Source organism: Cupressus sempervirens, chromosome 7 (genome assembly GCF_028749045.1).
Source record: "Cupressus sempervirens isolate cs-2001-9-10 chromosome 7, ASM2874904v1, whole genome shotgun sequence".
Taxonomy (NCBI): Eukaryota; Viridiplantae; Streptophyta; class Pinopsida; order Cupressales; family Cupressaceae; genus Cupressus; species Cupressus sempervirens.
Genome location: NC_143124.1, coordinates 172,336,970 through 172,351,997, shown reverse-complemented (window position 1 = coordinate 172,351,997; position 15,028 = coordinate 172,336,970). Strand labels below are relative to the sequence as shown.

Here is a 15,028-nt window from a genome sequence, read left to right as displayed (position 1 = left end):
GGAACATTTGGTTTTGTTGCATGGTTTCTACTTCCACTAGGTGGAATAAGATTTTCATTTTAAAGTTGCTAAAATAGATTTCATTTCAAGTTGCTAAGTAAGATTAAGAGTCGATGAATAGTTGCATGGTAGCATTAGTGGATGTTCGATAGGGATCAATAACTAGGCCACTAGCATCCTAGTGGCTTGTTGGGAAGCCTCGTGTGGTAAACTAGTTTATTTTCTTTTGAATCATTGCATCTATGGAGGTGGAGCCGCTGGTTAACTTTCATTAGATTCGATCCCCATCCATTTGCTAATCTTTCCATTCATAGGAGTAGGAGTAGAATAGCTTGTAGTTAGGAGTTGGAGTTTTGAAGATGAAAGTAAGAAAGGCGTAAGTCGTAAGAACATTCACCGTCCATCACCATCACCTTCTCCATCAACATCATCTGACATTCACACCGAATCACCATCACCATCATTCCACCAAAAACCAAGTTATCTTCGAATGAATAACGTAAGCCTGCCTATGTGATTACCAGCAAATCACATCGATATACTGAGTTAGTATCCATAGGTACAAGGAACATTGGAGTTATTGCTTATGTCTTCATAAGTATTAACTTTTCAAGAGAGGAATTGTGTGTTTGATACTCCATATCAAGTATTCAGTTGCTAATATGTTATGTAGTGGTACAAAAACTGACATCAACAACTAATCGTATCACTTAAACCTGAAAAAGATGTCTTGATAGTTAATCCCCGGAAGAGTGTTGCCTTTCTATCCTTTTAGATGCAAGCTTTCAGCTCTTCATTTGTAGATATAATAGTAATATTCTCCATCATTACCATCTGTTTCATGACTTTTCTCATTTCAAGTTTCATTTTCTTAATATGAAAAAGAACTTGTTATTGTTGCATCTCAGAATTTTAAATAAATCCCAAGCTGTCCTTGGGGTAAGAACTGAGTTTCTATCTGACCCATTAACAGTGAGAGTTCTACTTGAGTCCATTTCCCCATGTGCAAACTTCTACCCATCAACAACTGATCGTACCAAGTACCTTGTATCTTCACAAGTATCCACTCGAGTGATACTACCATCAAGAACAAGATTGGTGTTGCTTTGACATGTTATCCTTCCATGGTTGCTCTTCTGTAGATTCCTTTGGAGCCATGGCAATAATTCTCTATTTCTCTAGCCTTTGTATACCAATCTGTGGCTGCCAGTGACAATAAAGTCTGAACCTTCTTTTCATGCATTCGACCTTTTTGAAGTACTTCCTAAGAACTTGTTCTGACTTGTGAAGAGCTTCAAACTCCATTAACTGATTGACTTGTTCATTCAAAATTGCAGCAGTTTGTTCATTCTTCCTAGCAATGTCACCTAGGTCCTACACTATTGCATGTGAATGTCCTTGAACTTGAATGAAGGGATCCTTGTGCTCCAATTTATAGAGTATAACTGCCATCTCCTGATTTTGTTAGGATTTTCATGATAGAGTTGGGATTCCTCCTTATGGGTATCAATCTTAGTTGAATTACTCATCACAAAGGCAAAACACATATCTATGAAACATAATCAAATGGTCTAATCACCTCCATACATTGCATATCATCATTATGTGGTTCAATTACTTCTATACCTGGAACTGGGTGGATGCTTCTTTGACATCACTTGACATTATTGACCTCTCGCTTCATCTCAAGCTCTTCAAGTCCAACAAATGGAGTCTTTCACTTAATTGATATTTGCTGGTACACAATCATTAGAAAAATGAAGAATCTTTAACTTCAACTTCCTGCTGAGGGTACAATTGTTCATGCTCCCTAACATTCAATAACTTCAAATTTCCTTCCTTGTCCACGATTACAACTTCTTTCTTGACCTCTTCTTGTGCCCTGCAGGTGCCACCCTTGTTGTTGAATATTAAAATGTGATCATAAGGTTCCTTTCCCCTTGAATTTGTCCAATCCAAATATCTAAAAATAATCATCAAACAACCCTAAATAGTCTTCAATGACTTTGATGGCTTCAAATGTGCACCTTCTCTGATCCCATTGTTCCAATCTGATACACTCCTTGCAGGTTTTCTTAACAAATATCCTTAACAAATAGTTCTTAGATTTGTATGCAACCTTAATAAATTAAAGCCCAGAACTACAGAACCCACAAGAATACCACGATGGGAAACTTGATAAACACAGATATGGAAATCTTAATCTGCTGTGGTGCACAAGAGTTTCAATACTTTAAGGGACAAAATAAGAAATATCTCAGTTAGTACAAGGGTCTGAAACTGATTACTGATCTTACAAATTGCTATTGCCAAAAAAATAGATTAAAATTGAATGCATCTTGGGCCTTCCATCTAGGATCAGTTACGTCAAGGCCTTGTCTTTAAACTCTTAGGGACCTGGATGGATGAGCTGATCCTACAGAAAAGTCTCTTCTAATGCAACCATGGCAAGGCATTGGAATGGGCACCTAGATGCTAGATCTTTTAAATCCAAACTCGTAATCACTGGATTTGCTAAACTGGGTCTGATAAGTGATATAGTTCACCTCTATTTCTATCGAGTGGTGATGCATGGGGATCTGCCCATAGAAAATAATCAAGCATCTGCAGGAAGAAGTGCCCAACAGAAGTGAATGATAAGCCCTCTAAAATACCATCAATAGCAAGCAGACATTGTGAGAGATATTTTGCAATGTTAAACAAGGGATTCAGATCAGATTGACATTGTAGAAATGTAGAACAAGGTTAGGGTTATCATCATAACTAGAAAAGGGGGCCAGGGTTCTTTTCCTAGCTAACACCCTCGGAAAATTCCCATATTCATCTTATTTTCCACATTTGTGATGATCAAAGAGTGTCCCATAGTTCATATATATAAGCGCCATCAAATAAAACTCCCATAGGTTGGCTCAAAAGAAATAAAACATACCTTGCATTAGTCAACCCAAGAAGAATAAAAAGAAACCTTGCACAAGTTGCCCTTGCACAGGATCAACATTTAGTTTTATTAAAAGTTTATAATTAAACATTGAGTTTCAGAGTTTTGGTAATTTGGGTTTTCCAAAAGATGAAATCTTCATGGGTTTTTGATGGCTTTTTGGACCGATGTTTGTCATGCCCCCAAATGTAGAAGCAATAAGAAAATCATATTAACCAAAGACTTTGCAATTTTCTGAAAATGAAAAAAGACCGTAGCAGACTCAGTACACAGAATCTACCAAGAAGCTTTATTGAACCCCACTCAAATATTCCGGCTGATGATTGGAAAATATTAATCAACTCGTTTGGTCATTTATGTGAGACTATAAAATAAGGTAAGTGGAATTTATTGAGAATAAGGAAGTAATTGTTTGACCTGATATTGGAGGACCTGACTTGCAAACTAGCAGAAGAGTATTAAGATCATAGGAGATGTATTTCTGTTTCTGCAATGTCATCTGCAATCCCTTGGGGATTTGTTCTTGAAGTTGAAAGCAAGACAAACAGCCCCTGTTAATTATGAGAAGGATTATCATGCACCATCTAGGTTCCTTAATTCACCCAGTATCGGGTATTGTTTAAGCCACACTAATAGCTTTAATTGAGTAAAGAATAGAGTATCCTGCCAAGGAAAATATGGAGACTGGTTTCATTTATTTCAAAAGCAACAAATTGGCACATTCTATATAACTACACTTAACTAAGAGAGGACATGTAATTGCTAAAGGGTGGCAACTCTTGGTATTAAGGGTGTCTCTTCATCCTCTTTTGAGGATACATAAGGCAGACCACCAACTGTGGGAAGGTAGGGAACATAAGGAAGAAAGATAAGAACTATCTCTACAGCAATCTATAGTGTACTCTGCAGCATCAGAAGATAGAAGACCGCCAGAAAACAAGGACATCAATTACAATCATAAGAGCAGAAAGTAATTCCAGGCACATCCAGATCGGACATAACAGACCCCTGTATTTCATTTCAGAACTGTTATTCTGACATCTAGTAATCAGTTGAACACTCTTGTGGTATTAACATCACCTATGCATTATGTCAATCAATTATCTTTGTATAAATTTATTTACGATTCCATATAGAATACATGTATCAAAAATCTGTTTGTAAACTTCCATTATATAAAAGGAAGGAGGCGTAAGGAAAGAGGAATCATGAGGATTGCCATTTAGGTAGGGACCTTGAGTGGATGTTGATGTTGCTTGCTACTGGGGCCAAGAGGGCTAAAGCTCCGCTCCTGTGCTTAGATAGGAGAATCAAAGAACCTCCATTAGGTTCTCCTCTTTGACTCTATGATTGTCGCTACTGAATCTAGGAGATGGAGCCTGGATAGGGAAAGTAGGTACAAGTGCCCCTAGGTAGGGACCATGGGTAGAGGGGCAAAGGGCCAAAGTTCCACCATTGGGCTTAGTGTGGATAATTTCAGGATGACTTATCATGCTTCCTCCCTAATGTGTTGAAATGATGCTATGGATATTATATAAATATCATGTGTTATGTACTAATTCAAATATGTGTGTATGCGCTTCTTATGTTATGATTACAGGATTCAAATCCAAGAACATTATTCGAAGAGATATTTTACTTGGCAAGATGTAGCCCTAACCATAATTTGTTATGATTGTGATTCTATGGAAAATTTGAGGGCAACTTAGGAAGGGAAAATCACAACATTTATGATAAATATTCTGCGGTGTTTATGGCACTGTGTGTTTAACTTAAGCATCCAGGGTTATGTTGCTGGTCAAACCCTTGTCTAAGCTGGCCATAGACCTGTTTTGATGCCCTAGCTGGTGGGTTGTTCCCATGTTTACAGGTATTTGTTCAAATGATTCTGCTATGCTAGGTGACCACCTTCCATGAGAGTTTGTGAGCATTTAGTTAAGATTGGATCCACTTTCCAATGTGGATACTTTGGGCTGTGGTGATAAGGTTTCCATGCATAGCCATCTTGTTGGGGTGCTACATTGACAAAAGGTAGTGCTGTTGTTGTAATCAGGCCTGCACAAGCTTATTTCAGACATATCTGGGAGTGGGAAATCAGTTGGAGACATAAATTCCCATGTTCGTGATTACATGGTTTGTTCCCTGGCGTGTTTCGAAGTCTGTTGCTGGATATTTTAAGCTGTAGCTGAGAGTATTCATGTGAGTTTCAGACCTGTTTCTTTCTACTAAGTGGTTCGAACCTAAACAAGTTGTTTATGATGCTTATGTGAGGTGTTTCATGTGCCTTTTTAATGTATATTTCAATGATATGAAATGACCATGCGCATGCAAATGACATTTCAATTAAAAACTTGATGTAATTGGCACTTCCAAGATTTAAATGACATAACATTTATTATAGCTGTGACCTATTACACAGATGTTGTTTATTGATATTATTACTCGTCAAACTTTCAAAAAAACCAGGGGTACATAATACAGTCATCTTCATTAATCTGTTGGATGCCGATGGACAGTCTTTAGGGTTTATGAGGATGTGAACTATTCTACAACTAGGTTATAACTGTTCATAGATCTGTAGGTTGCAAAAAAACAATTATGAAGGTATGAATCACCATGCCATTAGGATTCTGTAGAGTCTGCACTAATCACGCTGTGGGAGCTTTGGTTAAAATTTCTACAGATAGTCTCCTAGTCTTCTCGTATTGAAGACAATGGCCAATGTGCCTTGGTAGACTATGGAGACAGAAAGGTAGGTGCCTTTGGTGTGATGTCCACTAGAAGTAAGACAGTTATTATTGGTGAATGTGATCTATGGATTGTGCTGTTCTCAGCCAGTAGAATTAAGTTCATTTATTGTCATTTACCTTATGTTATCTTGCAATGTATACAGGTGAGAGAATGTTAGGATAGGTGAGTCGCACACCTTGCAAATCATTGTAACTTTATGTTGGGATATTATTGTAATGCCAAAAGTTAGCTAACCGTGATAATATTTCAATACTGTTCATAAATTGAATCCATGAGATTCTGGTATGCCACTTAGATTGAATCTAATGATGTGTAGAGGTGTGCAAAAGCATCTTTGGCATGTATAAGAGGTATACAAGAGCATCTATGACATGTATAAGAGATACGCAAGAGCATTGATGAAGGAAATTATGCACTTGTGATGGTACCTTTAACCTCCTAATATTGCTCAACTGTAGAAACACCTTGTAAGTAAAATGAATGTTCCAAATTGGAGCACCCAAGTTGGTGGATTGACTTGTTGACTGTAGGAGTCTAGGAATCTGAAGTGGCCCCATGTATTTAGCTCATGGCTTGACAAGACCACCGGTGGTTTTTTGGGGCTCCCTTGCCCATAGATTTAGGACTAGGCATAAAAGCTTTGCTTTGGCTCAGTGTGAGTTTACACAAGTTCAGGAAGGCATTTGCAGCAGCTTAATGTATGTCATGAGAAAGTAGCATGAATGGATGTATGTTGTAAGTTATTGTGAGAAGTTTCCAAAGAAGAGAGATGCCATTAGTTTGAGCACTAGTTTTGATGCAAGAGGTGCTTCACATATGTTGGTAATGCTATTTCAGTACAAGGAAAAGCTTATTGTAATTCTAACCATTTGAAAGTGGTAAAACTATACATGTTGCTTATGTCACAGTTGGGGCTTTTCCAAAAAGGCTATCATAGGATGATTATGGTGTTATATGCGTTCTTTGGTGTGCTATGTTATTTTGTTGTTATATTTCTGATATGTTGCAGATATAAGTCAGATTTATATCAAATTTTAAAATTTAGTGCTGATTGCTAACAATCTCACAGTGCTTCTGAAGAAAATTATCAGTAATTTTCTTACAAAAACTCAGTTAGGAATTCACCAGTAAGAGGGATTCTATATAAAACCTTAGAAGCTAAAATATCATTAACACTTTCCATCCCACCAAATGGCAATTGATAATCGTTCCACATTCAATGAGTTTTTACTTTCTTTCCCATCATCTTTATTAGACAGGACACATAAGAGAATATCATTGAGCATAACCTTGCAGCATTAAATATGATAAAAAACCATCATCTGTGCTGTTTAGAAGTTTCCAACTTCTTAAACATAATGTTTTAAGTTTAGTCCAAGATTTCTAGTTAGGTTACTACTGCTGCAGTTTAGTAATTTATTTACCAAGAAAACTAATGAATTTAAGGGGCCACTGTTGAGTCTTAAAACACAGTTGAACTTAAACCACAGGGTTGAGACTCGGTGACTACTGGAAAGTACTCCCTCAGTCAGGGACTGAGGGCTGTCTTGACGAAATCTTGCTGAGTCGACTGATAAAAACAATAAATTAAACTTTGAAAAACATTATAGCAATTCTAATGTATTATATTATAAAATTCTGATATTTAGTCGAGCTTTTATTCCAAGTCCATGTCAGAATCCTTATCAAAATTTAGCTAGGAAATGTGGTGTCTCAAACAGATGAATTTGCTCCCTCAAGCATTACAAATCTTATAGATAGTTAATAGAATCCTGATTCCAACAATTATCATGCCCAACCGTTATTAGCTCAATCTGGATTCTGGAATCTAGAAGTATTAGTGAAGGAATCCTCTAGCCAAAAACTTGAGATCCAAAACTTATATGAAACAAATAGCAGCAGCCTTATCTTGCAACAAAAAACTGACTTTTCTGTGCCACCAGAATAATCAGATTCCTCTACAATGACAGTCCACTTGAAATAACATAACTAGCATGACAACGACCACAGGTTTAGTTATAGCAGTAACATATCTATCAAGACAACGGTGACAGGTTTTGATATAACGGAAAGAGTTTCAGCTTTGAGATTTTTCAGTAACAACAATAAATGACAGAGATTTTGGCATCAAAGAACCCTTCTAATCAGCATAAAACATTACTACTAAAAAATTGAGAAATCAGAAAATCAAATGCAATTTCAGAATATTTTCCGAGGAATTAATGGGTTAGGTAGTCCAATCCATAATATGCAAGAATCATATTTGATAGTCTCACTCAGTCACTAAGAGGTCTCCTATCGACCCCTGTAGAAAAAATAACCAAAATATTGTCCTCTCTAATGCCTCAAAGCCTATTCTTATTTCATTATCCCCTCTTGGTTCTTGTATCTCTTGCGACTTAAATGATTTGGAGTTATTAAAAGAAAACAACTACGTGGCACGGACGTTAAATTTGATTAGGTAACCAGAAAACCCAACTGTCAAAGTCCACCATCGGAGATCAAATAACAATCACCAATGCTAAATCAGATCATTTAGGCTTTATGATACATACCATCCTGCAACAGATGAGGGAATCATTCAATGCTCCTAAGACTTTCATAGAAGTTAAGAACTTCAGGATGTGCTTTTACTTTTGACGGATCGAATCCAAGGAGTCTAAGCCCGTCTAACTTCCTCAACCTTGACAGGGCTACGTAAATCATGCCAAACCCAAATGCGTTACTAAGATCTGTTTCAATTCTGTCCAATGTCATTCCTTGACTCTTGTGTAAACTAATAGCCCATGCTAAAATCAGTGGAACCTGCTTCCTCGTAGCAGCTACTATAACTTTCCCACTCTTGTCAAAACCATGAATCTCATAACACTGAGGTTGTATAGTCTTTAGTTTCTGAAGACCTTGAAATTTGACGATTGGCCAAAAACCTTTGGGTGGCATGTCCTTTTCATTGGTTTCATCGGTAATTAATTGGAATCCCTGAACTACACCCTTTTTTCCATTCACCAAGCCACTTTTTGTGTTTATATTATATGTGAGCATCACTTGTGCCCCAATACAGAGTGAAAGCTCCTTGACAACAGGCATACTGTCAAATCGAGACATAGCATACTCCAGACCACTGTCCTCCGCGTAGAAAGTGAACTTTTCCTTATCAATTTCCCTCAGTCTCTGTTCGTTTTCCCTTGTGACATCAACCCTGTGGGGATACAATTTTGTGCATGTTATACCATCATCAAATTCTGGTCGTTCTAGGCAAGGTCTAAGCATATCAAGGCTTTGAGGACTACAGATGCCTCGGCGGAATTCATTCAACATCTTCACGAATTCCGAATCTGATTGTCTATAAATTATGTCCAGCTCAGTTTGCACGTCAAAGCATTTATGCCAACAATCAGCTTGAAATGCAAATTCTTTTTCAACATTAGGTGGATTCACAGGAGGAAGCTGGCAAAAATCCCCAGACACCACCAGCTGCAGGCCTCCGAATTCTTTACCTGTTTTCTTTTGGGAACAAAATCTTTTCGCAATGCAGTTCAATTTGTCAAACATATCGCCGTCAATCATACTTATTTCATCAATGACGAGGGCTTTTGCCTTTCGCCATCTGTTTTTTGCTTGGCCACGACTTACCTTTAACAGCAAATTCTCCTCACTACCCAAACCCATGCCAATTCCTGCAAAGGAATGTAAAGTAGTTCCTTTCAGGGCAGAGGCAGCAATGCCAGTCGATGCTGTTACAAAGACAAATTTGTGCCCGTAAATTTTCCTAAGATTTGCTATGCATTGCTGAAGCAGACTGGTTTTGCCTGTTCCAGCTGCACCAGAGAAGAAGACAGATTTTCCCTCTGAGACGGCCGTTAATACTGCGTTCTGTTTTTCTGAGAGTTCAGTCTGGTGTAAGTTTTTGCGTCGGTTCTCCTTCCCAATAGTAAGTTTATTTTTCGTCTTCGCATATGTCTTTCTACTTGGCTTTCCATCCTGAATAATCACCTTCTTGGGATCCTCGATTTCAATTGACTTCCCACAATGGGAATCTTTATGTTTGTTTATAGAAGTGAGTGGTGGTCGACATTGAGATATGGGGGATCCCACGTTACCAGATGAAAAGTTTTGGTAAAGCCCAACCAATCTGCTCAGTTTTGATACGTACAAGTATGTCATTCTGTTCATTCGAGCATCGTCAAAGATCCGAATCAGCTTGGTTTAAAGTAACCGAGGGCAGAAAACTTTCGTCTTCGATTGAAAAGCACGAACTGTTACAACACATATTTGAGCCTATGGGAAGACCACGGAGAAAAGAAAGTGTATGCCTAGAAGCCAACAGTCTTGCTCGCTGCTTCAGCTGCCTGAATACATGAAAAGACGGATGGAAAGTATGTCTATACCTCGATGCCGAAGAGACTCTGCCCACTGCCCCTTGCTCCCCCGACTGATAAGGATTTTCTCCTTTGTAGTTGCAAGATAATTTTGGCATTTTCCAATATGTGTTGTCATTAGCGTAAGCATTGAAATTTAATGTATCCTGTTTATTTATTTTCTTTCAAAAATTTAGCATGTTTCGTTATGTGAGTTGAGAGCTTGAATTATAAGAGAGGGTTCGATTAAACTTTTATAGTGCTTAAACTTTTATTGTCAAATAGTGATTATACTTTTATATCTCTGCAAAGAAGGAACCAGCTTTTGTTTCTTATAATTTCTATTGTGAAGATTAAAACAATAAACTTGCTCACAAGTTAAACAAGGGCCACATGAGGAGCTCGAGTCGAAGTGTAAAAGAGGGAAGAACAATGTGCTCGAGTCAAAGTGTAGAAAAGGGAAGAACAATGTGCTCTTAATATTTGCTCAAGTTTATGGTGGATATGCATTGATAAGTTGGAAGAGTGGATTAATCTTGTAATCATTAGAGTGCAAGATAGAGGAAATTGTTGATAGACAATCATTGTCATGTTGGAATCATATGTGAACTGACTAAACATAAAGAAAATTTAAACATTGGACATCTAGAAAAGATAAGTTTTCACAACATGATTCTGAAGAGTTATCAGAGTTATAAGGCCAACCTAGAGATGGATACCACTGCCAACAACAAGGACTCTACACATGTGTGCTAGCTTCAAAATCAATACTATTTATTTCATCGCCCCTAAGGACCCTGAAGGTCTCAAAGATGTTTCTCCTATGACTGCCACTCCCCCCTTGTTCTACAAAATAAAAAGGGAAAAAAAAAATAGATGATTTTACTAGGCCTCCTATATTATTACATAATTAAGTTGTCTAAATGAATAATCCATTTAGAAAAACTTGCATCAAGATGTAATAAGTAGGCTAATTATTAATTGTTGTAAGAAATGATTTCTTTTCAACCATTACTCATAGAACATGACAAAACAATTTGACTAGACAAAACAACATGATTGAATTTTGATTATAATATTATAACTTAATTTATTGAAAGATATATCTAATATTTATCAATTATTCTTAATGTTAAGAACATTTTCTTATCAAAATTATAGTATTCTTATTATTATATTGAACAAGGGACCCAATGTGTCAAAGTTCCTGCCAAGTCTATTGATAGATATGATTAAAAAAAAAAAGTTAATTTGGAATGAAATTATAAATATATAGATAGAAATGGAAAAAAATGAGAGGAGATATGAAAAATAGGTCAAATTAAATAACCAGTGTGGTCATCTAATGAGGCAAGCTTAAATCTAAAGTAAAGAATTAGTGGTTGTTAAAAAGTCCTACGGAAAACATTTGTCAATTATTGAAAAGTCATTTCATCCACAACCATTACAAAGTCAAAATAGAGTGATGATATCAAATTGAAAGAAAAAGGGAAAATAATGCTTGAATGTTTTTTTATGCCTGTTTAACAAATTCATTTTGTACAATCTTGAAATCATAACATGCCAAATTATAATGCATAAGAGTGAATGAAAAATAAGAAATTAAAAATTAAAATAAAAAAATTGCATACTTACAGGAATTTTCATAGTGAGAGATTGGAAATGAATAGATCATTAGTCATATATGAACCACCATTCATGAGCATCTTATTTGCATTCTCAAAGATGGTTGTGGCATATGGAATTTCTTTAACAAAATGAATGAAATAACCAATTTGTTCATTTGACACCCTAAGCTTAAAGCTATAGACAATAATTGTTGGTTGTTAGAAAGCCATACCAAAATACTAGTACAGACTTGTTTACTCTCTCATAGTATAACATTGACAACTACAAATCCACTTCAAAATTTTTAGAATCAATTGTAAAGAAAGAAACTTACAACAAAATGCTCTAGGAAATATTATGAAATAAAGCATGAAGGAAAAAGAGAACAAAATAGATGAGGGAATTTCCTCAACAATAACATTTATGATTACATTTTGTCTTTTGGAAATAGAAATTATGCTTCATGTCAATACAAAAAGAAAATTATGAATTCAAATCTCCAATGCTTTGTAAAGTGTACAACCAACTATGCATTCTCTTGTACATCCAAAGAAATGACACCATACTATAAAATGAATAAACTCTACTCATTTTCCAACTTATGGTAGCATTGAGAATGTGCATACCAATAGAGCCCAAATACCTATTACAAGCTTGGCCATAAACATGACTTACATTCTGCCCATTATATATATGATAGTCAAGAAAAATCTAGAGGGAACATGCTTAAGTACAATGAAATTTATACTAAAATTTTTATTATAACTTTCTAACTATATAATATGAAAAAAAATTCATGGATAAAATTGTATATATGCTCTAGATTGACAACAATCAAATTGTGCATGTGTGTACAATAATTAAAGATTTGGTATTGTATTGCAATTTCAAACATGCATAGAAAAAACAAAGACAATGTAGGCCTTACCACTGTGAAGAATAATGGAGTTTCTTTAAATCTTATAATCAAAAATATGTTGATATGCACACATGAGAAAATCAAAAGTTTGTTATGCATGCAACATTTGAGAGTTCCAATAAAATAAACAAACTTTTTTTGCAGATAATTGAATGTATTAATCTGATTTAAAATGCTAACTAAAACTAGTAAATTTGAAGGGATTATGAAGTGTAAACAAGTAGACTTAGAGCTTGAGTAAAGTGAAAATGGGTGACATGGTAGATCACGATTTGGTGCTCCTCCATAGTTTGTCCAGTCATGTCAATAGACATATGTCATGCATTTAGTCTAAAGAGAAAATAATAACAATACTCTTCCATGAAGGGCCCATTTGTTGTGTTTTGAGAGAAGAAAACAACCAATTCCACTGGTGTCATAACTGAATTATTTGACTATCATTATATAGAATCAAATTTCATTGATCTTGCAGAACAAAATGTTATTTTTAATATTTAAGTGGCTACTCTAGTTGTTGTCCTTGCAAATGTTTTTTTTTTTTAGAATTTAAAAAAAAAATTAATTTGAATGTTAGCTTAAGTTTTGACATAATTGTTGCTAGTTTCTTGTGATTTTATTTTTTATTAAAACTTTAGATCATAAATTTTTGATTTCTTTTCTATTGGGCTTTTCCTAACTCAACCTCATTATTCCTCAATTCTCTTCAAATAATTGAATTTTTTTGTATCTTTCACTTTGTGGATGTATTTCTTAAGAATTTATTGAATAATGCACTAGTTGTTGTTGGGATTTGTATATGTGGCTTACTAAATGCTTTTTCAATTTATATTCTATACAAATGTGTCATTACATCATGCCATAAGATGAGAGCTCTAAGTGGCATTCAGGCAATATGCTTGCCTTGTCTGCTCCTAATGCTATTTTTTTTGTACCTCCTATACTTTGAAGGTGTTGGATGCAATTGTTCAATTTTGTGTTGTCTTTGATATTACACAAATGTCATATTAATTATCAGACAGAGTCTACCAAGCTCATTTGGTTAGCAAAGCAAATAACAGAGTCTACTGAGCTTAGTTGGTCAGCAAAACAGATTACAGAGTCTACTGAGCATTCCTAAAAGTTACTCTATGGAAACAATTTCTACTAAGCTCACTCGGGCATCGAAGAATTTTGTGGCAGAAGACAGTGGTAATCAAGCTTACAAGGTTAACGAAGGAACGCCAGTATTTACTGAGTTCACTTAGTCTCCAAAGGATTTTGCAGAGTTCACAATGTTCACCAAGCTTTAGCTGGTTAACACTGGAAATCATTTCTGGAGTAGTGTCTACCGAACATGCAAGTGAGTTGATTGTGTGAAGAGGAAAGTGTAAGAAAATTTTGAAGAAGGATCAGATATCCTTGAGGAGCAGAAAAGTTGTATTCGATCAGAGAGGATCTAGTGAAGCAAAACATAGATCTGTATTAGCAAAGTTCAGTTGCATCTCATTCAAGTCAACTCATTGTTACTTTCTCACAATTGTAGTAGTGATTTCCAAATCTCTTAACAAAATTGGTTTAATAGCCATTTTGTAAATCCTCTAACAAGGTGGACAGTTCTATTGAATTTTTCTAAAGTCCTCTAGCAAGGCTACTCCTAGCAGGGTGATTAAATCCTTTAACAAGGTCACACCTAACAGTGTGTTTTGTAACCTTTAACAGGGTTGGCTCCTAACAAGGCTCACTTCAGAAGAGTGAAAATCAATAGCTAGTTACTTGGTGGTTTTTTTCATATTGGGTTTCTAGGTTAAATCTGGTGTCTCTTGTGTTCATGTTTTTGATTAGATAAATAGGTTTTATAGGGAACCTGAAACCCAATAGTTAATACAAAAAAATGCTGATAATAAGCGGAAAAGCTTAGCCAAAAAAGTTTAAGTTCATAGGCTGATAATAAGCATTAAGCCCAGCCAAAGGAAAGAGTTCTAAGAAAAGACCAGGAAAAAAAGACAAGCAAAGCCACGGCCTAAAGCTAGAACAAAAAGCCTAAAGACAACGATAAACAAAAGAATAGGCGAGAGTTATTCCTTGTTTTTTTGCTCTAGGTCTTGCATAACCTAAGCAGCCTCAAAGCCCAGTTGATTCTCCTCCGCTTCTATCTGTTGCGCCCTTTGGTTCCCTTGGTCTTGATAAGGAATGGAGTTGTCCTTTGCAGAGTCATCCTCCATTCTGGCCTCATCCCTGTCTTTTCCGTCCTCATCTTCATGCATTTCTCTGTCTCTGATCCAACCCATGAGAGAGATGATGTTGTCGTTAATGGAGCTTAACAAGGAGAACATTTGATTCGCAAGGTTGTGATTATAGTTTTCCAGGTTGTGTATCTTTTTTTCTACCAGACTAAGCCTGTCAGCCAAATCCATCCTCCTGTTGGCATCCATCCCTTTCCTTATTGCCTCAATATGTTTCACCTGATCTTTGACC

At 36.0% G+C, this 15,028-nt stretch overlaps 1 protein-coding gene across 1 annotated transcript in view; it reads right to left on the bottom strand.

The window, feature by feature from the left end:
- The window catches only part of LOC149546068 (uncharacterized), a 60,329-nt gene extending 50,090 nt beyond the window's left edge, over nt 1-10,239 (bottom strand). Inside the window, exon 1 of the mRNA XM_089790977.1 lies at nt 8,245-10,239. Coding sequence (XP_089647103.1) covers nt 8,267-9,862 — 1,596 coding nt within the window. The 5' untranslated portion in view covers nt 9,863-10,239 and the 3' untranslated portion in view covers nt 8,245-8,266. The remainder of the gene's footprint in view (nt 1-8,244) is intronic.
- Between the last annotated feature and the right edge of the window lie 4,789 nt (nt 10,240-15,028).